The sequence below is a fragment of the Mytilus edulis genome, unplaced genomic scaffold, assembly GCF_963676685.1.
Source record: "Mytilus edulis unplaced genomic scaffold, xbMytEdul2.2 SCAFFOLD_425, whole genome shotgun sequence".
NCBI classification, from domain to species: domain Eukaryota; kingdom Metazoa; phylum Mollusca; class Bivalvia; order Mytilida; family Mytilidae; genus Mytilus; species Mytilus edulis.
Window position 1 is genome coordinate 11,645 of NW_027268842.1, and position 27,537 is coordinate 39,181.

Here is a 27,537-nt window from a genome sequence, read left to right on the forward strand (position 1 = left end):
TAAAATCAATTTTCATTGGATCAATTTTAAGTCATAAGCCAATGAAAATTAACAATGTAAAAATACTTTTTCGTCAAGATCAAAATGGAGGAGGACGATTTTGAATACGATATTACTTTTCCAACATCAAGAAATGGAAATCTTGACGACGCTGCAGGACCTGTGGATGATTTTTGATGATTTTGATGATCTCAGATTTGACGATGAATCGAAAGAACCTGAAACAGTCGTGTATTTACTGGGTTGGGCAGGTTGCAAAGACAAATACCTGGCAAAATACAGTACATTTTATGAAAAAAAAGGGTGAGATTTCTGGAAAAAAATCAGTGTCAGGGACAGATTACATGATTTCAAGTAGACAACAATGTGATTAATTTTTGAAAGCAATATAATTTTTTAGGTGTCCTTTTCATGAAAAGAAATCATTCGATTCAGGGGCGTAGCTAGAATACACCGTGACTTTACACCTCTTAGTACGAGATTACTCTGACGTCTAACGGCTGTTTTGCCAGACAAGCTGGGGCCGTGGGACGTTAGAGCAAAAATGGATGGGTCTCTGTGAAAACTGTTAAAATATAGAAAAATAAAGGTTGACAGGTAGGTGAAACTTTAATACATAAATGAAGAGATAAATGAAAAATGAACAGATTGATGCCCGATTTATATAATTCCAAGGCCCTCAATCGGCATCAGAAGCGACGAAGCAGCGCATCTATTTTGGGTGGGCAAATATCCACTTTTTGATATGGGACGAGCTCTGAGTCCCACGGCCCCAGCTTGTCTGTCAAAACAGCGCTGGACGTCAGAGTAATCTTGGACTATACGGGTAACACCTCTTTGGATTTAAACCTGTAAGTTGTAAGATTGCCATGTGGGTCATTTGGGTCAGCTACCAAAAAGAAACGTGTAGCGTCCAGGGATGGGGTTATTAAAAATGTAATGGTAATTAAGTGTAATGCATTACAATTTTCCATGTAATTGCATGTAATGTGTAATTGAGCATTTTTTTAATTACATGTAATGGTAATTTAATCTCTGTCTCCTCTAATTGATGGGATGAAATGAGGTTTAAGGGCATACGATACAGATACAGTTACAGGGGAGGTTATGACGTTGCTAACGTCAATTGTTATTTTCGCAACGTCAAACTATGACTTATCTTGGAAAAGATTCAGTTTTCAACTGATTTTTATCATTCAAACTTATTTAACATAAAAACAAGTTCATGGACCCCCCTTTTTAGCTCACCTGGTCCAAAGGGTCCGTTGTCCGTCTTCGTCGTCCATCAATAGCTTTTACAAAAATCTTTTCCTCTGAAACTACTGGGCCAAATTTTACCAAACTTTCCACAATCCTCATTGGGGTATCTAGTTTAATAAATGTGTCGCGTGACCCAGTCAACCAACCAAGATCGCCACCAGGGCTAAAATAGAACATAGGGGTAAAATGCGTTTTTTGGCTTTTAACTCAAAAACCAAAGCATTTAGAGCAAATCTGACACGGGGGTTAAATCGTTCATCAGGTCAAGATCTATCTGCCCTGAAATTTTCAGATGAATCGGACAACCCGTTGTTGGGGTACGTTGCTGCCCCTGAATTGGTAATTTTATGGAAATTTTACTGTTTTTGGTTATTATCTTGAATATTATTATAGATAGAGATAAACTGTAAATAGCAAAAATGTTCAGCACATTAAGATTGACAAATAAGTCAACATGACCAAATGGTCAGTTGACCCCTTTAGGAGTTATTGCCCTTTATAGTCAATTTTGAACCATTTCCCGTAAATCTTAGTAATCTTTTACAAAAATCTTCTCCTCTGAAACTACTGGGCCAAATTAATCCAAACTTGTCCACAATCATCATTGGGGTATCTAGTTTGAAAAATGTGTCCGGTGACCCAGCCATTTAACCAAAATGGCCGCCAAGCTAAAATTAGAACAGAGGGGTAAAATGCAGTTTTTGGCTTATAACTCAAAAACCAAAGCATTTAGAGCAAATCTGATGCAGGGTAAAATTGTTTATTAGGTCAAGATCTATCTGGCCTTACATTTTCAGATAAATAGGACAACCTGTTGTTGGGTTGCTGCCCCTAAATTGGTAATTTTAAGGAAATTTTGCTGTGTTTGGTTATTATCTAGAATACTATTATAGATAAAGATAACCTGTAAAAAGCAATAATGTTCAGCAAAGTAAGATTTACAAATAAGTCAACATGACTGAAATGGTCAATTGACCCCCTAAGGAGTTAATGTCCTTTATAGTCAATTTTTAACAATTTCCATTGGGCCAAGTTCATTATAGATGGAGATAATTGTAAGCAGCAAGAATGTTCAGTAAAGTAAGATGTACAAACACATCACCATCACCAAAACACAGTTTTGTCATGAATCCATCTGTTTCTTTTGTTTAATATTCACATATACCAAGGTGAGCGACACAGGCTCTTTAGAGCCTCTAGTTTATATTTGAATTCAGTATCATTCTGTTAATAAATTTGTATACGACTGGTATCACACTGTCATCATCTGCATCATCTGAAGACAGTTTGTTTCCAGACAATAACTTAAGTATTAAGTATAAGTAGATAGAAATCTAAGAAATTTAAACACAACAGCATAGTGTAATTGTACAAAAGCAAAAAAGGAGGGGGGCACTTTGCAACAGCATAGTGTATTGCACAAAAGCAAAATATTTTATATAAAATAATCAATTTAATTCTAAGTTCTTTGACTACAGTAATTCTGTGTCAGAAACTTATTGTGTGTCAAATATTTAATCAGTCAGGGGTGGGTACTTAAACAAGTGATTTCAAAATCACTTCTTTGAGGGATTTTAGCTGTGAAATATTTAAAATTTTTGCACAGACTTTTCAAAATCACTGAAACAAGTAATTTGAGAAGTTAAAATTTAATCACTTCAATAAGTGTTTATAACATTTTTTGGATATTTTTCCCACAAGCTTGATTTTTTTATTGGTAAAAAGACCAGAATTCCATTGAAAAAACAACTATGTACATGCAGAAATTGTTATTTGCTTGATAAGCCTGCCAGTGTTTACAGTTTTATTTGAATATGCAAAAACTGGAATAATTTGTAGATCAGGACATAACCTTAAAATAAATCATTCTAATTCTAAAGAAAACCAATCAGGTCACCTACATGTAATACTGTTGACCTTTGTCTGATAGTAAGAGCAGTTAATGAATATTTGATTACAGAACAATTCCCAAGGGTACTTTTATAAGCTTTAGCACACTAACTTACTGCCCAAGCGCACTGGTGATTTTGATATCAAATTCAAAAGATAAAGGGATAATTGATTTATGTAGGAAAATTATAGAAAAGTTTGTGAAAATATGGAAAATCAATGAAATTAGCATTTGAAGATCAAAGAAAACACCAATATCACTTAAATAGGTGATAACTGAATATAAAAAATCACTGAAATAGGTGATAATGAAATCACTTGTTTAAGTAGCACCCCTGACTGTTAATTACAATCCAAATTCAGACCTGTATCAAGTGCGAATATTGTGTCCATTTTCCCGAACTGTTCAGGTCTGGACCTCTGCAGTCGTATTCAGATGTAAAGTTAAGTTTTGACACCAACATGGTCTACTGAACATAGAAAATGATAGTGTGAGTGTTGCATCCGTGTTCTATTGACAATTTCTTGTTTTTTATAACTAATTTGATAGGTCAGGAATTACAATTAATTGGTGAATTATACCTCAATTCAGGATGGTTTGGTGACCACTCAGTCAAGTGATGCTATCAGACATGTATGATTCTGACACTTCATGCTGCAATTTGTTAGAAAAACCTTAAAAGTAATATGATCATACTTTTCCTGCTTATAATTTCCAACTTTTCATCTGTTAAATCTTCTTTTTGTTATGTTCATGTGTAGTCTGTTTCTGTCCATTTGGACTAACAAATCTTAAAGTGGTAACTGATGTCGACCTAAATATCCAATTGGTCAATTGAGGTACAATTCACATTTTTCAAAAAGCAGCACAGGAATTTGAAGTCAGAAGCAATTAGATGTCCCAAATGAGTACTCATCAAATCTTAGATAGGGTTTTGCGAAAAGATCGTAAAATATCCCTTTAACACTTTTATGAACCTGCCATTATTTAATAACTTCTGCTTCGTTTTCCAGGAAATAGGTAATAGGTACATGTACTAACAAGACAACTTTATCTACATCAAACATATTTTTTGCTTTATTTGAAATTCCAACATCTTTGGTTTATATTTGATGTATTTTGTCCTTGCTACATGGCTACTTATGCTATGATTACATGTACTTGACATCAAAGTTTTACTTTATCATGTATTGCTGATTGAGTTTTATAGTACTGTAGACTGCCACACTTCATTGGAGTTATTGCCCTTAAATGAGGATTTGTTTACCCTCTTTTGTGTTCTGAGCAAAAACTACAGAGAAGATAGTGAAAATCTCTTTTGTGTTCTAAGTAAAAACTACAGAGAAGATAGTGAAAATCTAAACAGACATAAAAATTACTTCAGCAATTCAAGTTTAACATAATGGTCATTATGGAGATTTTATCATGGATTCTATTCTTGTTTACAATGAGAGTGTCTTTTGTTGAATATGTACATATATATACAAATGTATACGTACATGTAGGTGAGCAACACAGGTTCTTTAGAATCTCAGGTTTTATTTAAACTGAAAAATAAAACCTATTTTTTATTTGCAGATGCATCACTATCAGGTACACAGCACCAACAGACATAACTTATTTCAACCCTGTAGAACTACGTAATATATCTGTCAAATTATTGGATCTTGTACCAGATTACAACTTAGAAGAAAGCCCAGTGTTTTTCCATGTGTTCAGCAATAATGGCTGCTTTGTTTACTCCCAGATATCTGATATCCTCTGTTCCGGTGAATACGAAAGATTCAACAATTTGCAAATAAGGGGATGTGTATTAGATAGTGCACCAGGAAAAAGAAGAATTACAAGAGCTGCCTATGCTTTTGCTTTGGCAAGTGGAAAAACAGGACTCTTTCTACATACAACTTACATTTATATATTAGTATACCTCTTCCTTACTGCTATTAAAACAATGATATGTTCCACATACTACGGAAAGAATTATGCCGGGACTCCACATACTCTCTACGGAAGGATGAAAGATGACAAATCTAGATGGCCACAACTTTTCCTCTATTCTAAAGTTGATAAAGTCATACCTTATACTGATTCTGAAGAAGTTATGAAGTACAGATCAGAAGTGTTGAAAGTTTCAGTAGAGTCACAGTGTTGGGACGATTCAAATCATTGTCAACACTTAGTGAAATACAGAGAGAGCTATATTGCCAATTGTTACAGTTTTATAGACAAATATAGATGATAGATTAGTCTGTTCTTAACATGCTAGATTTGCCTACAAAAGAGTTATTCATGCATTTATTTTTTATTTTATTATTTAGTTTATATCTGACACACATTTGCAATTGTTCATCATTTAAAAAAAAAATAAACTGCTACATAAATGTACCACCCATAGTTTAATTTGAAGCTTACTATTTGAGGATTTTCTCTTAAAAATGATATTTGATTTTTTTCTCTGTATTATTGATTTGTTGTTTTACATTATACATTATACATATTCATGATATTAGACTTGTTTATAATTCAAAGCTAGAGTAGATGCAAACCATATTGCTCTGCTTATTTTATAATCTGCAACAATCGTTTCTGATACCCAATACAAGAAAAGTTGGTTTCTAGCTTAATCCAAAACATTTTTTTTTAATTTAAAAGTTTAAAAAAATGTTATGCAGATCTTGTTTATTATACATGTAGCAGTTTCATATCATTTGATTATACAATGTATTATCTAATAAACATAATAGAAAAATATATTATGTACAAATGTAGGTGCTAAAATATTTACATTAGAAATACTTCTCATATTGAGCATATTTTATACACTTACCATTTAAACAACATTGTATATTATGCTAATCATATTTTATAAAGAAGATATTGAAACAGCATTGATTATGGAACCATTTACCAATACATTGTAACAAACTACAGATTGTACAAGTAAGCACTGATAATATATCTTCCCTCAGATTTGATGATGATAAAAAAGTGACAGTACACATATTTAGGAGATGTAAGCTCCAGTGTACATGTAGGTTACTCACTAAGTAAGATGGTTCCATGAATTGAGACGAGTCAAAATTTTCAAAATGGATAATTCCCAATTCAAGCTACTTTGTTATCTTAAACTTTCCATTTTGTTTTGACCAGAAGATCTAAATGGTAATTTTAAGTGAACTACAAAAAATGTAAATCTTTAAACAAATGTTAACTTTGTTCATATTACAGTTTTTCAGAACTTTGGACTCACCATGGACAAACTTTGAACTCACTATGGACAAAAAGGATGAGTTTTTTTCAAAATTGGGATCATTTGAATTGTTTTAACCTTGTCTCTTATGTGTCTATCCAGTATTTTATTTTTCAATCATAGTATTATATTTTCTAGTGTGTTGACAGCATTTCAGTTTTTTATGTTACTTGTAGTGCTTTGATTTATTTTTGCATTTTCATATAAATTGTTTTGAGACTCGTGATTTTTTTTCAAAGTATTTATGTTTACTGTTAGTTTGTTATTGTTTTAATTACAGGGCTGATAGCCATTTTTACTTTATTTATATATATATGTGCATATTAATTACACATTTTGTCATTTACTGTTTATTCTAACATGACGTGCTTCTTTCGCTTTATGAATAAACCTATGCTCTAAATCCAATAATTTTTTTATGCACATGCGTACATATTGACTACAGCAAAATAATGAATTTTATCAAATTAGCATGGATTTAATATATTTCATAAACTTAAAACTCTTCCAAGCTCTTTAAATGATGCACATGTTGTTACTAATTCATTTATTATGACTGTAATGTGTTGCATTCCGAAATTGACATATTTGACCTAGATACGACAACCGTTCATGCCTGCTGTTCCAAAACTCCTCCCTCTGAAAAATCACAGTGTTAGCTGTTTGCTTCTTTACAAACAAAAAAGGGAAGTTCATGGAAGAGCCTATACAATCGCTTTACCCTTATACACATCGGACATAAAAATGACCTTAATTGTCCTGATCAGAATCGAAATAATTGATGCAAGCTATACTTTATTGGTTGTTTTAACATGGGTAGGCATTACATTCATGTTATTTTAGCCCTCACTATCGCTCTGGCAAAAATAATCACGAATATAATGCCTACCCATGTTAAAACAACCAATAAAGTATAGCTTGCATCAATTATTTCTTAAGTATTTTATGCTTTATATTTCAATTTGTTTCAGAATCACTTTAGCTTTAATTTGGTAGATTAAATCTGCATTTATAATTATATGAAATTTTAATTTGATATTCATACAAAATAATTATATAAAGTCACATTAGTTTGAATATTCCACTTTCTACTCCAGTTAGAAGCACCTTATTATTGTTGTAGCTGATAGATTCATTGGCACATTTGTAAATTGCCAACACTTCTATCGCAATGTACAATTTATTTTCTTTCTCCACAAACATAAAGTAACTCTCCACAATAGTTTCAGAACCCTTGTTAATTTGATAAGCTTATCCAGCATCATGGGAAAATATTTCTGCTGCATTTCCATTGGCTATTTGTTAGGCATGTGAAAAATTAGTGAGATGATTGAGTGATGTTTATTATTTTTTTTATTTTTTTTTTTGTTTCTGTGCATTCTGATTTGTAAATTAAACTTTCTCGTATACAAGTTCTATCATGATTTGGTGTATTAAATATTAATGTTTTCCAGCAGAATAGGTAATATTTTATTCCTTCCAGGTTTGTTAGATTTTTATTCCATCACAATTTTTCCTTTCACACTTGCACTGTGCAATATTAAATTTCTGAAGCACACAGAAAAGCTGACAAATTACCATCTGAGGGAAGTCAATGTTTCAATAGCAGTACATTTCTGAAGATTTAAATAATAATTATTAACATGTGTTTGATAGTTATATTCACCATTCCAAGTATATAAAACCTAATAATTTTTTTTTGAAAATTGAAAGAATTGAAATGGTCAGTGGTGGATCCAGAAATTTGCATAAGTGGGGGCCCACTGACTGCCTAAGAGGGGGCGCTCTCCGGTCATGCTTCAGTGATTCCCTATATAATCAACCAAATTTTCCCCCAGAAAAGGGTGGGAGGCCTCCCCCCCCCCCCCCCCCCCCCCCCCCTACACACTCTGAATCCACCTCTGATGGTGTATGGTACAGTAACCCTCGTGTATGTATTTTTATCTCCATATACATGTATTAATTTATGCTAGAAGATGCAACAAGTAATATAAGGATATAAGGACACCTTTCTGGACTTTACACTTACAGATATGAAAAGTGAATAACTTATGTCATTTAATGATTGTCCTTCAAATAATTGAGTTTTTCCTGTTTTTGAAATAGGAAACTCCTATTTTCTTCATATATCAGTATTTTAAGAAATCTCTCTATGACAAAACCTTTTTTCCCTCTATATTAATTCAATCTTTAAAAGATACCAGTTTCATATTGAACACCTTATAATAAAAGTCATAGTATCATATTTTGTTTCTAAAGAAAATATAACTTTCTATACATCATGTACATTAATCTGTCTCAAGGGCAGTCGCATACAAAAGAAAAAAATATTTGTAGTTATTTTCAATGTACATATACATTAAAAATGCACAATAATGTACATATCCGTTATACCATTAAATATAACAGTATGTTATTATACCATTAAATATAACAGTATGTTAATGTATATAATAACATTCCAAAAATAATACATATTGAGACAAAATTTAAGTTTACCGTGTAGCATGAAGGAGTTATATGAAATTTGTTATTTGTATATACGTATATGTATTGCTTACAAATTTATTTAATAAAGTTTTATCTTAAGATTTCAGCAGTTTAATTTATTGTTTGTCCATTTAAATCTTTTTTATTGTAACAGGTTGTCCTTCATAAAACAAATTTGTATTGATGAAGATACATGTTAGCTGCTTTTAATTGTGGATAGTCATACAGGACTGCTTTTAATTGTGAATAGTCATACAGGACTATTTTCATAAAAAAAAGAGATAGATTTACCTTAGAAAAATATTCATTTCATTTTATGCCCCACCTACGATAGTAGAGGGGCATTATGTTTTCTGGTCTGTACGTACGTTCGTTCGTCCGTTCGTCCCACTTCAGGTTTAAGTTTTTGGTCAAGGTAGTTTTTGGATGAAGTTGAAGTCCAATCAACTTTAAACTTAGTGCACATGTTCCCCATGATATGATCTTTCTAATTTAAATGCCAAATTAAAGTTTTGACCCCAATTTTACGGTCCACTGAACATTGAAAATGATAGTGCGAGTGGGGCACCCGTGTACTATGGACACATTCTTGTTTCTGATTATTTCAAGTTGTTGTAAGATTGGGTAGGATACTAATTGCCATTGGTGTGTAGAGCAGCAATTTCCAGCAAAGAAGATCATCCTTTTTTGATGGTTGAAGTAGATTTGTCTGTTGATGTTAACTAGCTTCTATCTCTACAGTTGTCTCCCTTTCTTCCTCTCTTTCTTTTACTTTCTGGGGTCCAGTTGAGTGCAGTCTAAGTAATATCATCTTTCTTTTTCTTCAGGACTTATCTTGACTAGTTTGGAGTATATTGGACATTAATACTAAGTCATCAGCAAAATCTAGTTTTTGGAATAAAACAAATGGCCTTTGACAGGAATAATAGTTGAGAGGTTCTCTTTTAAAAAAAAATTATTATTAATTTGGTAACATTGAAACTACAATGAATGCTCTTGAATTTTACAGTAATGAAGAAAGGTTGTTCTAGGATTCTCCATTTCATGCTATTGTATGTCATACCTTGGCTGAATCATATCAGCTAGGCTTTATTCATGTGGAAAAATCACCTTTTTGTCATCTTCTCTGAAACTAATGTTGCAACTTGAATATGATTTTACTGGAAAAAACCTCAGGAAATGAATATTCAAAAAAGCACTATTACCTTTTGACAGAGCAGAACATACCATCCTTTACTGAACTTCAGATAGGATCATTGTTATAAACATTGCTAGAAAATACAATCTTGTCCAATGCCTGGAAACACTAGCATGTCTTTATGGGTACCGTAAATTACACTTGTATATTAAGGAACAGGTGACATTATAGAGGAAAAATTCTCTTCTGACAATACTGTGCAGGTTTTGTCAGATAAACGGATTTATGAGTTGTCTCATAGGCAATCATACCACTTCTTTTTTTTTATCATATGGCTATCCAATGTATATCAATTACATTACAGTACATGTATATAAAAGTCATATATTGAACCTGCCAAGCAATAATTTCTATATCATGCAAAAACTAATGGCTTTAATTTAGTTTTAAAGGAGATTATGTATCCTGACCAATGAGACTGCTATCAATCAAAGACATACAGGGATATATCACCATACAACCTTGAACAATGAGCAAGCCAATAACATACAATAAACTGGCCCTGAAAGTACTATAAACTATTTAATGCCCTGTGATGACAAAATATGAAACAACTCCAGAGTAAACCAACAGACTGATTTATTTAATACAATATTTTATGGGAGAAAGGAAGTTGCTGACATTCTACCCAAGATTAGGAAGTTGTCAAGAGAAGAGATGTTATACAAATGTAGATCATACATTGAAGACCCATTGGTTGCCTTCGGCTGTTGTTTGCTCTATGGTCGGGTGGTTGTCGCTTTGACATATTCACCATTTCCTTTCTCAATTTCATATTTTAAACTGTCCATTAGTTACAAAGTAGACACTTTTGTCTCTTATTTTCTTAGTTTCAAGTTCACATGTATACTTTTAAGATTCAAAAATACTTTCTGAAAGGATAATTATTTAGGGAACAGACAGAATCGTTTACCTTGAAGTGAAATATTGATATTTATATCTTCTGACGGTTTTGCAGTATTTTTGATTTATTATATATGAAGAATACAAGAATGAACCTGGCAGAGTCACAAAATTAGAACCTGTCGAAAACAGTGGGTACCAAATTACACAATACTATGACTCAGTGATGATCTTCTTCTGTCGCAAAGAATAACTGGAGTATTTAAATTTCCAAGTTCAACTCCAGCATTGCAGAGGAGCCTGATTCAGTATCCTAGGATAAAAGTATTGCCCAGCATAGCTTGTGAGTGCAGCCAACATTTGTGTTAAATTTTAACGTTAAAAATACCACATAATGACTAAAAAGCAAGCCAAAAACATAACTACATAAGCATGTATGTACATCACATGTATATATTTTAGCAAGCTCAAACAGGTGCGGATCCAGCCATTTTAAAAAGGGGGGGGGGCCAACCCAGGATAAAGGGGGGTTCCAACCATATGTCCCCATTCAAATGCATTGATCGTCCAAAAAAAAGGGGGGTTCCAACCCCCAGAACCCTCCCTCTGGATCCGCCACTGTCAAATAACCCTCAGGTCTTAAAATATTAGTAAACCAAAGAAGCCATTTGGGGAAAAAGTACTAGGAGGATTCCCAAGAGAAAACTGAAGTAAAACAAAATTATCAAAGATACCAGGCTTAGTTTTATATGTCGGACGCATGTTACATCATTAAAACTCATCAATGATGTTCAAATAAAAAAGTTAAAAGACCAAATAAAGTAGATAAGTTGAAGAGCATTAATAAGGACCCAAAATATTAAAAGCCACCCAAGAGTGCACTTGTAGAGTAGGCTTGTTTCCAATGAACCAATTATAGCATAAAAATTCAAACACTGAAAAGGGAAATCATCAGAGAACAACCATTTAACTTTAATATGTTTTCTTTATTTAAACAAAATATTCTGATCCCCAATTTGATGAGAGAGAAAAATCTGGCCAAGCAAATGACAAAAAAAAATATTCTGAATCCACATTTTCCCCATATACATGTAGTGTTACACATTGGAAAAATAAATAATTAAAAGCGTTGAAAAACTAGTCTATTAAAAAAATATCTGCCTCTGACAAAAAAAACACACATACCCCCCCCCTTTTTTTTTGTTAAATGGTTTGTCCCTTAGGCAGCAACCATTTGATTTTCAGTGGGTGGGGGGCTATGTTTTTTTTCTGTACAAATTATTTGTTACGCCTGCGGCGAAAAACAATCTGTTTTTTTTTCATGACAAGTTGAAAACAATTTTTTAGTTCAATTTTAGCATAACATATAGTGGCAGCTGAGGATGAATTCAACAATTTATCTATTTTTTACTCTGGTACAGTCTGTATCGTTATATGTATCTGTATATGTTGAAAAAAACATGCCTCCCCCCACAAAAAAAACGAATGGTCGGTGTCTCCAATGATTCTTTAGAACGCACCTATGTCAAAACACGTGCGGCTACTCGGAACTACTCGGGTGTAATTAGGTAGCAGACGAAATGGATCCCATTGCACGTCCAGAATTTTGGAGTTGTCTTGATAAACTGTATCACAGTTTTCCGATAGAAAATGATAAGCCGGCAAATATTCCAAAAAGGTCTTACAAATCCACTACTCGACTCATACCCCATTGATTGTTCCGGATAATTAATAACTTTCCACAGATGTTGTTTTATAAAAAAATAAATATGTGAAAGAGAAATTGTTCTAACTTCTATCCATATATTGTTCTATTTCGTATTCATTTGTACAGCATTGGAGGCATTAAGTCAAATTAATTACAAATGAGCAAACAAATTAATACTGTACTTATTCTGTATATATTATTTCATTATTTGGTGGTAAATAACTTTACATATGAACCCTCCCCCTTTTATTTTCTTTATATAAATAAATAAGCTTTATTTAGAGTCGGCATGGTATATAAAACATAGACAAACATAAGCTCTAATGAGCTTTTAACCGACATATGAGACATTATATAACAGTACAACATTTATAACAACACAATACATAATATAGTACACATGCAATAAATATCACAGCACAAAAATGAAGCACTAAAAGCAGAATATAAGCATAAGCTAGGTGTTAAGGCTAAAAGCATATAAGTGTAAACTAGGCATAAAAGCTGGTAAAAATGCATAGCATAAAAATTGAAAAAAATGGGATATGATCTAGATGGTAAATAGATTTGCATAATATATTAACTAAAAGTCTGCACAAACTGTGCACTTACAGTCATTTCCATTCCATGACTTTAAAATATTTTTGAACTGACTAAAATTAGCAATTTTTCTAAAATCATCAGGTAGATCATTCCATAAAACAGCAGCTGTGTATTTAAAAGAGTTCTTACCATAGGTTGTTGTTCGGACCCTAGGTATATCTACAATATTAGAATATCTAAAATTATATTTACAGTCTTTCAATACAACTAAATCATGTAAGCATGGTGGTGACAATTTATATAAAATTTTAAAACACTCAATAGCCATGTTACGCATACGTCTTATTTTCAGTGATGGAACCTTTGCTCGTAAAAGTAGTTCATCATATGAACTAACATAGTCTTCATATATAAATCGTAAAGCCCTTTCCTGAATTTTTTCCAATTTGGTGGTGTTATTTTTGTTGCAAAAATGCCATGCCAAAGGACAAAAATTAAAATTAGATAAAATAAATGTGTGGAAAATTGTCAGTTTATTCAATTTAGTAAGGTAGCAGCCAATGCGCTTCAAAACATTCAGTTGTTGGGATGCTTTACGACAAATATTTTTAATGTGGTGATTAAAATTAAGTTGATAGTCAATATCAATACCCAAAAGTTTGACAATCTCATCACAGGATATTTTTGCTGACTGTATATTAAATACAGGTTTTTTTGCAAATGTTTTATTTCCAACTGCAATGGCTTGGAATTTGTCAGGATTTGCCTGCATACAATTAAATCTGAACCAGTCAATTAAAACAGCACTTTCTTTTTCGAGTGTACATAATAAATTATCAAAATCATTGTCAGCATAAGACAGAGTATTGTCATCTGCATAATTATACAAGGTACCATGTTCAATAAAATAAAATATGTCGTTAATAAAAATATTAAAATAATAGGGGCCCCAGGATTGAGCCTTGGGGTACCCCTTTCTGGATGTCAGCCCAACTGCTGAGTACTCCCTGAAGTTTGATTTGTTGCCTACGATCTGTAAGATAATTTTGAAGTAATTTCACTGATTTAGAAGAAAGACCGTAGGCAGATAATTTACTTAAAAGAATATCATGAGGTAAACAGTCAAAAGCTTTCGAAAGATCCATAAGAATAGCTGCCACATACATATTATTATCCAAAGCTGTTTTCCAATCTTCAAGGAGTCTCAGCAAAGTTGTCTGACATCCATGACCTTTTCTGAATGCACATAAAAAAGCATGAAATATATTCTCAAAAAATTCAGTTAACTGGTCAGACATAACCATTTCATAGACTTTTGAAATTGTTGGTAAAATGCTCACAGGTCTATAGTTCTTTTTATCAAGTGGATCATTCTTTTTATGTAATGGTACAACCTGAGCTTCTTTGAGTCTGTTGGGAAACTCACTGGATTCTATGGTGTTATTTATTAATGTTGTTATGTGTTTGTTGAGTACTGGTGCACCAGCTCGTAGTAGTTTAGATGATATTTGATCTACGCCAGTAGCTTTTTTTATATTGATCTTTTTCACAAGTTTGTTTACTGTGTCAACATGTATAGGTTTAAAATCAAAAGGTTTATCATGTTGTATGTGAGATTTAATTTTTAAAATACTAGGATGTGTTTTTTCTTCAAAAATAGTACCTTTGCCTATGTCATTGCAACATTAACAAAAAAAGTATTAAAGTTGTCACAGACATCTTTAGTATCGTTTAAAATTTTATTATCATCCACAAGTACAATTTTTTGTTGGCTACAGGTAGATTTTTTAGATAAAAATGGTTTGACTGTGCTATAAAAGTGTTTTGATTTTTGTCCTCCAGCACATCTTTCTTGAAAATAAATGTTCACTGATTTTCTTTTAATTTTGTGACCATATTTCTTTGTCTTCTATATGCTTCCCAAGTTTTGCTTTGCCCCTTAGTCTTAACACAATTTAAAATAAATGAGATATCATATATACAGATACTGTATCTGTATATATGATATCTCATTTATTTTAAATTTGGATACATCATTAATTGATATACTCAAAAACTACTAAGAGTACAGACAATATTATGCAGTTGGAAAAGTTTTAATGCCTGGCATCCATTATATTTATATATATATATATAATTATAATTTATTGTCGAGCCTGCAACTTTTGTTGCAGAAAGCTCGACATAGGGATAGTGATCCGGCGGCGGCAGCTATGGCAGCGGCTGCGGCGGTGTTAGCTCACTTCTTTAAAGCTTTATATTTTAGAAGGTGGAAGACCTGGATGCTTCATACTTTGTATATAGATGCCTCATGTTACGAAGTTTCCGTCAGTCACATGTCCAATGTCCTTGACCTCATTTTCATGGTTCAGTGACCGGTGCTTAAAAAAAAGTTCAGATTTTCTGTAATGTTGAATTCTCTCTTATTATAAGTAATAGGATAACTATATTTGGTATGTGCGTACCTTGCAAGGTCCTTATGCCCGTCAGACAGTTTTCACTTGACCTCGACCTCATTTCATGGATCAGTGAACAAGGTTAAGTTTTGGTGGTCAAGTCCATATCTCAGATACTATAAGCAATAGGGCTAGTATATTCGGTGTATGGAAGGACTGTAAGGTGCACATGTCCAACTGGCAGGTGTCATCTGACCTTGACCTCATTTTCATGGTTCAGTGGTTATAGTTAAGTTTTTGTGTTTTGGTCTGTTTTTCTTATACTTTATGCAATAGGTCTACTATATTTGTTGTATGGAATGATTGTAAGGTGAACATGTCTAGCAGACAGATGTCATCTGACCTTGACCTCATTTTCATGGTTCAGTGGTCAAAGTTAAGTTTTCCGTTTTTTGTCTTTTTATCTGATACTATACACCATAGGTCAACTATTTTTAGTGTATGGAAATATTTTATGATTTATATATTAGTCGCGCAGGTTTTATTTGACCTTGACCTCATTTTCACGGTTCATTGCTCAGTGTTAAGTTTTTTGTGTTTTGGTCTATTTTTCTTAAACTATAAGTATTAGGTCAACTATATTTGTTTTATGGAAGCATTGTTAGCTGTACATGTCAGCCTGGCATGGTTCATCTGACCTTGACCTCATTTTCATGGTTCATTGGTCTTTGTTTAGTTATCTTGGTTAATGTAACGTTTAAGTGACAGTTGTAATAAAGCTTTATACTTAGGACTATCAACATAATATCAATGATTAGTAAAGAAGGCGAGACATTTCAGTGTGTGCACTCTTGTAGGTCTAAAAGTTGTTATTTTGGTGCTTTCTTAAATTTAATTTAAGAGCAATAAACTGAACTGTTGGTTTCTCATCTGTGAACAGTGACCCATACCCTAAAAAATTTTGTGGACATGCTTGTAAAAGATTAAATATTTATATATATTTTCAAATGTTAGATACAATATATTTCAGAATTCTTATCAAAGCTGATGTGTTACAAAAGATACAAACAGTGATGAATGATGTTATGGGACAGATGTCCTCTGGAGAATCACCCACCATGAAACACATCAATAGATCTACATGGGAAAATATAAGGTACCAATTATTCCAAAGTAATTAAAAATTGCTTTGTAGAACTGTTATATATTGTTGTCTAAATGTGCTTGAAAGTTGAAGTGTAAACCAAAGGACATATAAGTATTGATAAACAGTAGTCTGAATCTCTAATGACATAAACAGTATTATTTGTTTCATGATAACTGTTAATTCTAAAGTTTAATGTTTCTTCTAAGTTCTAGTAAGACTGATTTTATGAATTTGTTAACTCCCGGGTTAAATAATGTTTTGCCTGGCATCTGTCTTTTCTTGGAACTGCAAATCTGGGGAAAGGTTTTGTGTTTTAAATCGGGATGTCAACTCGGTAAAGATTTACTAATCAATTACTATTTTATCGAGCGATACTCGAATACTGGCTTGGTAAAACATTTACAAAATGGAAACACAAAATTATACCATTTAATGTTTTTTAGGTCGTTAAACTAAGGCTTTTCTACCTCCGGCATAGATTATCTTAGCTGTATTGGCAACACTTTTAGGATTTTTTGGTCCTCAATGCTCTTTAACTTCGTACTTTAAATTTATTTTGCCTTTTTAACATTATTTGATTCGAGCATCACTGATGAGTCTTTTGTAGACGAAATGCACGTCTGGTGTTAATATAAAATTTCATTCCTGGTATCTATGATGACTTTATTTTCTTATGATGGTAAAACTCTCATCATTAATACCTAGAACTAGATAATAGTCGGATTTTTTTTACCATATTTAAATAACTATAGCTCATTTACTACGTGTACTAATTATGTAAACTGATAAGTAATTAATTTATATCTATAGAAAAATTATTATTCAAACATCAGTATTTGGAACCGTATAAAAACACATTTAATAATCAACAAAGGGGTGATAATTATAACTTACTGATGCAATTAATCATTTTCTGAGGGTCGATACAAAGTGCAACAAATTTGTTCTTATTCAAAAATATTACCTTGTTAACTTTGGACGTAGCGATTTCTCAAATTTGTTAGGTAACCAACAGTCCTGCTGATGAAAATATATGCTCTGACGGTACAGAGGTAGTTGAGTGACTAAGATTAGCTAAAAGTGTCAGCCTTGGGAAAATGCTCTTATTCATATATCCTACATATACCTCTGTTTTGAGGAATTCTAAATGACAGTTAAACGCAAACATTTGAATTGTATTCTAATTTTTATCAATTTTTGAATAATATATAATATCCAGGGAGGTGCTCTCAATAAAAAATATTTTATGTTAAATTTAAGAAAACAACAACATTCTAACAGGAAAACGATTAGTCGAGTATCATTTTGGTAATCAATACTCGGTTCTACTGAGCGATACTCGAGTACTTGTTGACAACCCTAGTTTTAAATATTACCAACAATGTCTGCATTTACCACAATGTCACATACATATGGTAAAATGTTGTGAAGATGAATTAAGAAGAGGTTGTTTATCTTTCTATAATAAATCAAAGTAAACCTGTTAAAAAAAAATATTATAAATGTTGAGCAAAATTTGCAATCATAATACAATTATATTAGCAGTTACTATACATGCTATAAGACATCAGAAAATAATTTATTTTTTTTGATCTTTGTTTTATGTTTCAAGTTATAAAATCTCTTATTTATACACTACATATATTTGTTTCTATGTCCCACCTAGGAGCATTATGTTATTTGGTTTGTGCATCTATTTGTTCATTTGTCTGTCCATCAATCCCTGTGTTCCACTTCAGGTTAAATTTTTGATCAAGGTAGTTTTTGATGAAGTTAAAGTCCAATCAACTTTAAATTAAGTACACATGTTCCCTTTAATATACCGGTAATCTTTCTAATGTCAAATTCAAGTTTTCACACCAATTTCACAACCACTGAACATAGAAAATGAAAGTGTAAGTGGGGCATCCATGTTCTGTGGACAGTGTTCTTAAAAATTTCTTGGTAAAATATGCAATGTCAACGCAAGAGTTAAGATTGTATGCCAAGACAAGAATTTGTTCAGTTATAACTGTAAATATGCAATCAGTACAAATTTTTGGCAGATAGATAGGATCTGAAACATAGGAACAATCTTTAATATTAGTTTAAAAAATCTCAATAAAATATACAACTTTAGCCTATAGGATATATGTAATATTTGTTTTGTTCTAAGCAAGCACTTCATTGCCAAGATGAGTTGGTGCTTTCTCATAACATATCAATCAGTCATTATATATATAAATTTGCTATATTTCAGCTTTAAAGAGAATATTGGCCTACAGATGGTGAATGATCCCAAAATGACTACTGTCAGATACGAGTCTCCTCAATCAACAAAAAAGTTTGGTATGTTTAATTTCTACACCATAAATTGATTTGTACATACTGCCTAAGTGACTTTGGTGGAGCTTTTGTTTTGTTCACTCATAAATTAAAACACTAAGATTTCAGCTGAGCTGCAGATCGATTAAATTTAATTTTTATTGTGATAGACAGGAAATTTACAGGATATACAAGAGACAGCAATCATGTGAATAGTAGGAAATTGATTTAAGTAATGGCACTTCTGAATAAATTACTCCATACCCATATAAAACTGACCTTTTAAACTAAAGTTCTACCCTAAAGGATTTTTTTTATCATTTTCAGGTATGCATTATAATGTTATATTATTTTCTATTGTAGCCTTGATGATTAAAGTAATGTCAATTATGTTTACCTTGGTCCAAACAGACAAATACTGTACCAAAAGGTAAAATTGCATTAATTTAGGGTTATTGCAAAGGTTTTTTAAACAATTTTGTATGGAAAGGGGGTTAAGCTCACCTTCAATTTTAAAGCACATTAAACAAATCAAAACATGTTTAACCCCGCCGCATTTTTGCGCCTGTCCCAAGTCAGGAGCCTCTGGTCTTTGTTAGTCTTGTGTTATTTTAATTTTAGTTTCTTGTGTACAATTTGGAAATTAGTATGGCGTTCATTATCACTGAACAAGTATATATTTGTTTAGGGGCCAGCTGAAGGATGCCTCCGGGTGCGGGAATTTCTCGCTACATTGAAGACCTGTTGGTGACCTTCTGCTGTTGTTTTTTTCTATTGTTGGGTTGTTGTCTCTTTGGCACATTCCCCATTTCCATTTTCCATTTTATTGAACAAATTTATAGATATGATTGTTTATGTGTCATCTTCATTATAATCAAAGTTAGATGCATGATACATTTTAGAAGACTAAGGACATAAGTTTTAAATTGAAAAAATGTAGTTTTTGAAAACAATTATTCATTAGCCACTAGATATTTGAAGAAAACATAAGAGTGCTACATTCAAATACATTTGGGCTTTTTGCAAACTTTGATTATCTCTCATAATTTTTTCTTCATTTGGAATGAATAAAGACAAAAACATTGTATTTACATGACTATACAAAAGTTGATCTACATATATTTCATACCTCACTCTTTGAACTTGACAGCAAGGAATGGTATATTTTTTAATAAAATTTTCTTTGAAAAAAAGGTATAATCCCAAACCTTTTCCAGGAAATACTACACCATATATGAAAAAAACAATTTCTATTGATATTTTTTGACACTTTTTTGTTTTGAAGACACATCTTTAAAGAACTGCTCAGAAAACATTGAAGACGGTATATGTTATTTGCCATTTTATAGCTATAAATACGTTACCATCATAAATTCTGAGTGTAACCCCAATTGCGTCATAGGTCAGATGGAAAATCCCAACTAAAAATAAACGTACTCTCACTGGTCCGGACATATACCCCTGTTTGCCCATATTCTTCCATTCAATTTCCATCTGCGACATCGGTCACACGTGCACATCAAGTTTTACAGATTCAACAGAGAAGTGTTTAGTTTTTTGAATAGCTTAATTGCTTTTCATATATATTGTGTATTTTATTGGAAATATATTCCCTTGTTTTGTTTAAATTTCTAAACAAATTATTTGTGTTTTTGACTAAAGTAAAATTTATTATGGACTTTAATTTGAATAGTCCGTATGTAAGTATTCCTGGTTCGGACTATCTCTTAGATGGGTCACTACCTTTAAGTCCCCCCCAAACTACCAGTACATTGACCGGAGTTTCGACAACGGTGTCTGGTATTGCTACCTATCCGACCCTTTCACAAGGTTCGGCCATGCATTTTGGGGGGTACCTACGTCAACTTCGGTGACTCATACTTTATCTAGGTCTGTTAATTCAGCGGGTACTATTAGTTCTGTCCCAGGTACAGCTATGGGCTTGAACTTGCCAGGTTCTAGACCCCCATTATCCTATTGTGGGTATATGCTTCCCAACACGGGCACACAACCTTTACCCTCATGGTCTCAGCCACCTTGGCCACAGTCTTACCCTTATGGTGGGTTTATGCCAAACCAACCTGGTTTTTGGCCTTATAGGGACAATTTCTATGGTCCCCCTTCTGGGGTAGCTACTGCACCACCTTTAGCTCCTGCTCGACCCGTAGCAGTATCTTTGACTTCTGCAGTAGCTCCTTCTACCACCGTACCTGACTCTCAAGCTTCTAGTTCTTCTCATGGTACTCAGGTTTCTGATCATGCATCACCTTTGGATGGTTTACAGAAGTTACTTTTAGACTTTGGTGAGTCTTTCAAGGCTGAATTTAGTACTCTATCCAGTCGTATGACTCTACTGGAAAATAGAGTTTCTTCTCATCAACCTTCTCCAGCTAAGTCTGTAGAATGTGATGAGAGGGAGGATGACGAGCTTTCTGTTTCCCCTGGGAGTCATGAAAGGGCTTTCCTCACTGATGAGGATGTTGAAAGTTCTTCTTCTCCCCAAGGTATCGAAGACGGGCCCCTGAGCCTTCTTCTAAGTCAGCTCAACAACCTCCCACCAAGGAGACTGAGGATCCTCCTTCCTTGAAGGATCTTAGGGATAAGGTGTATACCTTGATGAGGGATGAAGCACATATCCCTTTTCTCTCTCCTTCCAAGCCGAAGAAACCTTCTTCAACTTTTGAAGCTTCCTGTGGTATTTCTCAGGATACTGTGACTTCTCACAATTCTTTTCCTGAATCTGGCCATATGACTTTTGCTTTAAAATTTATTAATGAAGGTATCGCTAATTCTGCTAGTGAAAAGGTTGCTAATAACAATATCTCAGGATTTGGAATGTCATCCTTTTCTGATCAGGTAAAGTACAAGGATTTTGATATCTTTGATTCTTCACTGGGTAGACTTGTTCCCAGTTGTGACAAATCTATGTCATCTTTATTGGGAAAAAGCCAGTAGATGGTCTTCGTCTCACTCAACCTGTTTGGTCAAAGACTGAGAATCTCCTTCGTAGTGCTTCTCAAGTTCTTGGCACAGCCGAACATTTTCTAGCTGCAACCGGACATTTGCTTAACAGCGAAGATTCGGTTGTTCCAGCAGAAGTACGATCCTTCTTACTTCAACTGGATAAAGCTTTAGGTTCATCTCAGTTGCTTTTAATGGGTTCTATTGCTAATTGCACCCTATCTAAAAGAGCAGAGTTTCTTGAAAACATTTCTATCGCTGAGCCTTTGAAAGATTCTTTACTGAAATCTCCACTCTCTGACAAGATGTTTGGTTTACCCTTACAGCGGGTTCAAGAGGAACTCAGCAAAAACCCTCCTCCAGTCAAAGTTAGTGTACAAGTTACTAATGGCAAGAGGTCGGTTAATGCTACATCTAGTTCTAATAGTACTTCTGCTTCAGGTGGTCCTCCTTCTTCTGCTAAGAAAAGGAAGAATAACTACGGCAAACCGCAGAACAAACCCAATAACTCAGGAAAAAGCTCAGGTAAGCCTTCTGGTGGTTTTAAGGGTTCCAAGAAACCTGGGTCTAGTACCTAGGTTCTTGCCCCCTCGTACGTTATTGACAGCTTCCCCAGGGGAAAATTTACAACAAGTCCCTCAAAAATCAATACCAGTAGGGGGGAGGTTAAGTTTTTTCCTAAATCAGTGGAAGAAAATTACCTCAGACTGTTATGTGCTGTCAATAATTTGAGGGGGATTAACACTTCAGTTCAAGAACCCACCTCCTCTATCTGCAGTTCCAATAAGTTTGTCTCATACACAAGACCCAGTCAAGTGTCAACTTCTATCAGTAGAAGTGGACACTATGTTAGCAAAAAGCTGCAATAGAGGAGGTGTCGATCTTAACTCTGTCTCCGGGATTTTATTCCCGTCTTTTTCTGGTTCCAAAGAAGACTGGAGGAATGAGGCCAGTCATAGACCTATCTATTCTGAACAAATTTCTTATTGTTCCCCACTTCAAAATGGAAACAAACAGATCCATCAGGGCTTCAATCCTTCCAGGAATGTGGACTACTTCTCTGGATCTTTCAGACGCGTATTTCCACATTCCCATTTCCAAAACTTACAGGAAATACCTTCGCTTCGTTTGGAACAACAAAGTTTTCCAGTTCAAGGCTCTCCCTTTTGGCCTGTCTACAGCCCCTTTGGCTTTTACCAAAATCATGCAGGCAGCTATAAGCTCACCTACATTCCCTGTCTATTCAGATTCATTCCTATCTGGACGATTCCCTTCTCAAGGAATTTTGCCCAATCAAATTGAGGGTTCAGACAGACTTGGTCATCAATTGTTTTCTGTCCCTAGGCTTCCTTATCTCTTGAAAAAGTCAGAGATAATTCCGTCTCAAGACTTTGTTTTCCTGGGAGAACATTTCCTAACCAGTGTAGGCCTAGTCCTCCCACCAGAGGAGAAATTTACAAAACTATGTCAGAAAATACATTTATTCCTGACGGTTCAATCAGTCACAGCACGTCAATTCTTGCAACTTCTGGGTCTATTGAACTCTCTGGCAGATGTAATTCCATTGGGACGACTTCACATTCGTCCGCTTCAGTTTTATCTGCACAAGTTATGGATTGCAGCTTCACAAGAATGGGAAGCATTGATTCCAATCACTCAGCCTTTATTTCCACACCTTCAATGGTGGTTAGTACGGGAAAATGTAATGAGGGGCCTATGTCTGTCCCCTCAAGTTCCCAGTCTAACATTATTCACAGATGCCTCCACCCTCGGTTGGGGAGCATATCTGGAGGGGCTGCTTACAATCTCTGGAGTCTGGAGTCCAGATCTTTTGGAAGAGCATATCAATGTATTGGAAATGAAAGCAGTTCTGTTTGCACTGAATCATTTCCAAATGTCTCTAAAGAATCAGTCTGTCATTCTGGCCACGGACAACACAACAGTTGTAGCTTATCTCAAGAATCAGGGAGGAACTCATCACCTTCTCTTTATCAGATAGCCAGAGACATTCTCCTTCTGTGTTTTCAACTCCAGGTTCATCTAGTGGTGAGACATATTGCGGGGCACCTCAATATTCTAGCCGACAACTCTATCCAGATCCCTTGCTCCAGTAAACACGGAGTGGGAACTACTTCAAGTAGTTTTCAAAGCTGTGACTCTTCATTGGGGGTCACCTCAGATAGATCTGTTTGCGACCAGTCTCAATCACAAACTTCTAACATTTGTGTCTCCGGTTCCAGATCCAAAATCTTTTGCGGTAGACGCAATGAGCCTATCTTGGAAAGGAATGTTCGGGTACGCCTTCCCTCCTTTCAGGTTTCTCTCCCCAGTACTTCAGAAAATAGCAGGGGAAAATTGCAAGATCATAGTTATTGCTCCAGCATGGCCAAAACAGTCTTGGTTTCCAGACCTTCTGCGCCTATCATGTGCTTGTCCTCTAGTTCTACTCTGAGACCAGACCTTCTGTCTCAAATTAAGGGCAAGGTTCTTTATCAAAATCCAGAAAAACTTCATCTACACGCCTGGCTTCTCTCAGGGTTAGACTCAGAAAGAGAGGTTTTTCTGAAGGAGCAACCAAGCATCTCACAAAGTCTGTCAGAGACTCCACTAGCATTGTCTATGATGCAAAATGGTCAATCTTCTCAGATTGGTGTAGTGAGCGGGAAATTGATCCTTTCCAATATCACTGTACAACAATTAGCAGACTTTCTAGTTTTTCTTTTTGAATCCAAAGGATTATGTCCCTCTACTATTAAGGGATATAGATCAGCTATCTCAAGAACTATTCATATTTCTGGTGGCCCAGATTTTGGAATCAATGAGCATATTTCTCTTTTGGTTCGTAGTTTTAGTCTTGAAAGACCAAGACAAAAAAACTTCAGTTCCTAAGTGGGACCTTGGACTAGTTTTATCCTTTTTAAACTTCCTCCTTTTGAACCAGCAGAAACAATAGATTTACGTTTCTTTCCTATAAATGCTGTTTTCTTTTAGCTTTGGCTTCTGGACGGAGAAGGAGTGAAATCCATGCCTTCTCTATTTCTGATGCTTGCCTTCGATTTAACAGGGATAAAATCTTCTGTTACTCTTTTAACGGATCCTGCTTTTTTGGCAAAGAATCAGATTCCAGATAAGGGTGCAGAACCAGTTGTGATTCCTGCACTCCCTAGCGATTCTATTTCTGTACTTTTATGTCCAGTAAGAATCCTATCTATTTATCTGGAAAGAACGTGTAGTTTACGTTCTGTTTCTAACTCAAGACTCTTTATTCCTATTAAAAAAGGAATCTCAGATCTTTCTGTTAAAACTATTTCTACTTGGATATGCAAATGCATATCTTTAGCTTATGGTTCTTCTAAGGCAGAACTTTTAAATAGTTTTAATGTTAAAGCTCATGATGTTAGGGGTATCTCTACATCCTGGGCTCTGTTTAACAGTGCATCTTTAGAAGAGGTACTGTCTGCAGGTTTCTGGAGAAATGAGAACTCTTTTATATCTCACTACCTCCAATCTATGGCTACTTTTTGCCGAAAGTTTATACTCTCTTGGACCTATAGTTTCAGCACAAAGATTGAACTTTCCTCCTGTTTCTTCTGTTACAGGGGATCAGCTTTACGTTAGATTCTGTTACTCAGAATTTATGATGGTAACGTATTTATAGCTATAAAAATATTCAAATTTTAAAGTAAATTTGGATTTTATTAGATAAATACTTACCATCATAAATTATAGGTCCCACCCACCTCCCCTTCATCCCCTTTCCTTATGTTTCTGTCTTGAGGAAATTGAATGGAAGAATATGGCAAACAGGGGTATATGTCCGGACCAGTGAGAGTACGTTTATTTTTAGTTGGGATTTTCCATCTGACCTATGACGCAATTGGGGTTACACTCAGAATTTATGATGGTAAGTATTTATCTAATAAAATCCAAATTTACTTTAAAATTTGAATATTTTGTCTGTTTCAGAGATTTGTTTTATCAGGATCCAACATTTTTTGGTAATCAGATGGCTGTTGATGAAGCTGTTGATAACATCTCTTGTATGTTACAGATCCCAAGATGGCATCTGCATGTGGTATAAAGGCATTCTGAAACTTTATAGGAAACTTTATAATCTTTGAAAGAAGATACTGGCCAAATGGGTACTTAAAATGGAAAGTATCTCATAACTTTTTCAGTTTGCAGTATCATATGGATTATCTCCCTTAAAAATGTTAAAAACCTTTTACTTCAATAAAACAATGCTGCTGTTCGTAAAAACAAAATTTTCCTCTCCTGGTTGAGGGGGGATAGGACCTTTATCAGGACTCTGTGATCGGATGTTTTTAAGCTGGGAATTTAGGGATTGACCTTTCGGGATCAGGGAATTCTTTTTTTTGAACTTCCGGATGTCAGGATTTTATTTTTTTAAGCCCAGGATTTCGGGATCAGGACCCCTCCTAACCCCCTCTGGTTATATAACCATGAAATGGCTTGGTATTATGTTGAAATTTCACAAATCTTGACAGCATGGTGCAGAAAAATAATTGTAAAATTGAACAATTACTTATTTTCAAAAATCTAGCAATTTTGCATCATGATATGGTAGCCACACTGAATGCTGCAAGCCAGGCTTACAAAGTTTTATTGTCAGTGAATTTTATGAGCCATGTTAGCCCCAACATTAGTAGGCATCAATGATACAATGCATATTACATATTTTTTAGCTTGGAACATCTAAAGGATTACTAGCTGGTGATTTATCTTTCCAAGATGCTGATGGAAATTTTACCAGTTGTAATTCTACAAAAAATGTAAGGTATATTCTTATTTTAGTGGAATATGAAAATCCTTTAATACAAAGAGCAAACTTTTAACCTTTGAAAAGTCCTGTAGTGATAAAGACAAGTAAGATGAAATATCCCAAAATTTGTCAGGTGGGGAGATGGGACTGGGAGACACTCAAAATTAATTAGATACCAGTGGTTGCATTTTGGTAAGAATTTTGAAAGAAATATGAGTAAAATGGAAATTTTTATTTTTTGGGTGTTACCTGTAGTGGTCTTATAAAAGATGCCTCTCTTGCCCATCAGGCTTAAATTAAAATATTGTTTGTTTGCAGTTTACCGACCGACCCTTGAAAATCCTTCCGACTGTGAAAATTTTATTGCTTTAAATTTGAAGATTTTTTTTTAATACTTTATTGACGCGATCCGGAACTTTGTGTCCTTTCCGGAAATGATTTAAAGTCTGGGTCAATTACGCATTTCAAGTTAGGTTTTTCTTAGCTTCCGTCAAGCGTTCATGTGACCATTTAATGATAAAGCACATGGAAATTGTTTACAGGTATCCATGAAGTCACGGAGGAGTACTTTAGGCTGTCGGCTCGTGTCAATTTTAAGACAAATAACAAACAAAAAAGTTTATTAGTAAACTTTATACAGATTCAGGATTATGTAATGATGTGTGATGATATCATTGACGATGGATGCAGCGGATATTCATAACTGACACGATAACCATTCTGTCTCAAACAAATCGGGTACAGAATCTGTGGAGCCTGACTT

The 27,537-nt window shown here is 34.1% G+C and overlaps 2 protein-coding genes across 2 annotated transcripts; both read left to right on the top strand.

Annotated features, from left to right (window-relative positions):
- The first annotated feature begins 71 nt into the window (after positions 1-71).
- On the top strand, positions 72-5,900 carry LOC139508757 (transmembrane protein 53-like). Its single transcript, XM_071296017.1, has 2 exons — positions 72-303; positions 4,730-5,900. The coding sequence occupies exons 1-2, from the start codon at positions 134-136 to the stop codon at positions 5,388-5,390; spliced, it is 831 nt and encodes a 276-aa protein (XP_071152118.1). The 5' UTR covers positions 72-133; the 3' UTR covers positions 5,391-5,900.
- A 6,555-nt stretch (positions 5,901-12,455) lies between these two features.
- On the top strand, positions 12,456-26,784 carry LOC139508756 (meiotic recombination protein SPO11-like; the record flags this gene model as incomplete). The annotated part of the gene is given in 6 exon segments (XM_071296016.1): positions 12,456-12,610; positions 16,610-16,735; positions 18,966-19,054; positions 19,394-19,460; positions 25,958-26,066; positions 26,698-26,784. Coding segments are annotated over 6 exon segments (576 nt in total), but the record flags the coding sequence as incomplete, so codon positions are not given.
- Between the last annotated feature and the right edge of the window lie 753 nt (positions 26,785-27,537).

Excerpts from the sequence above, each read along its gene's own strand:
- LOC139508757 (XM_071296017.1), top strand. The coding sequence starts at position 134 with ATGGAAATCTTGACGACGCTGCAGGACCTGTGGATGATTTTTGATGAT. Across the intron at positions 304-4,729 it reads ACATTTTATGAAAAAAAAGG|ATGCATCACTATCAGGTACA; the intron begins GTGAGATTTCTG and ends TTTTATTTGCAG.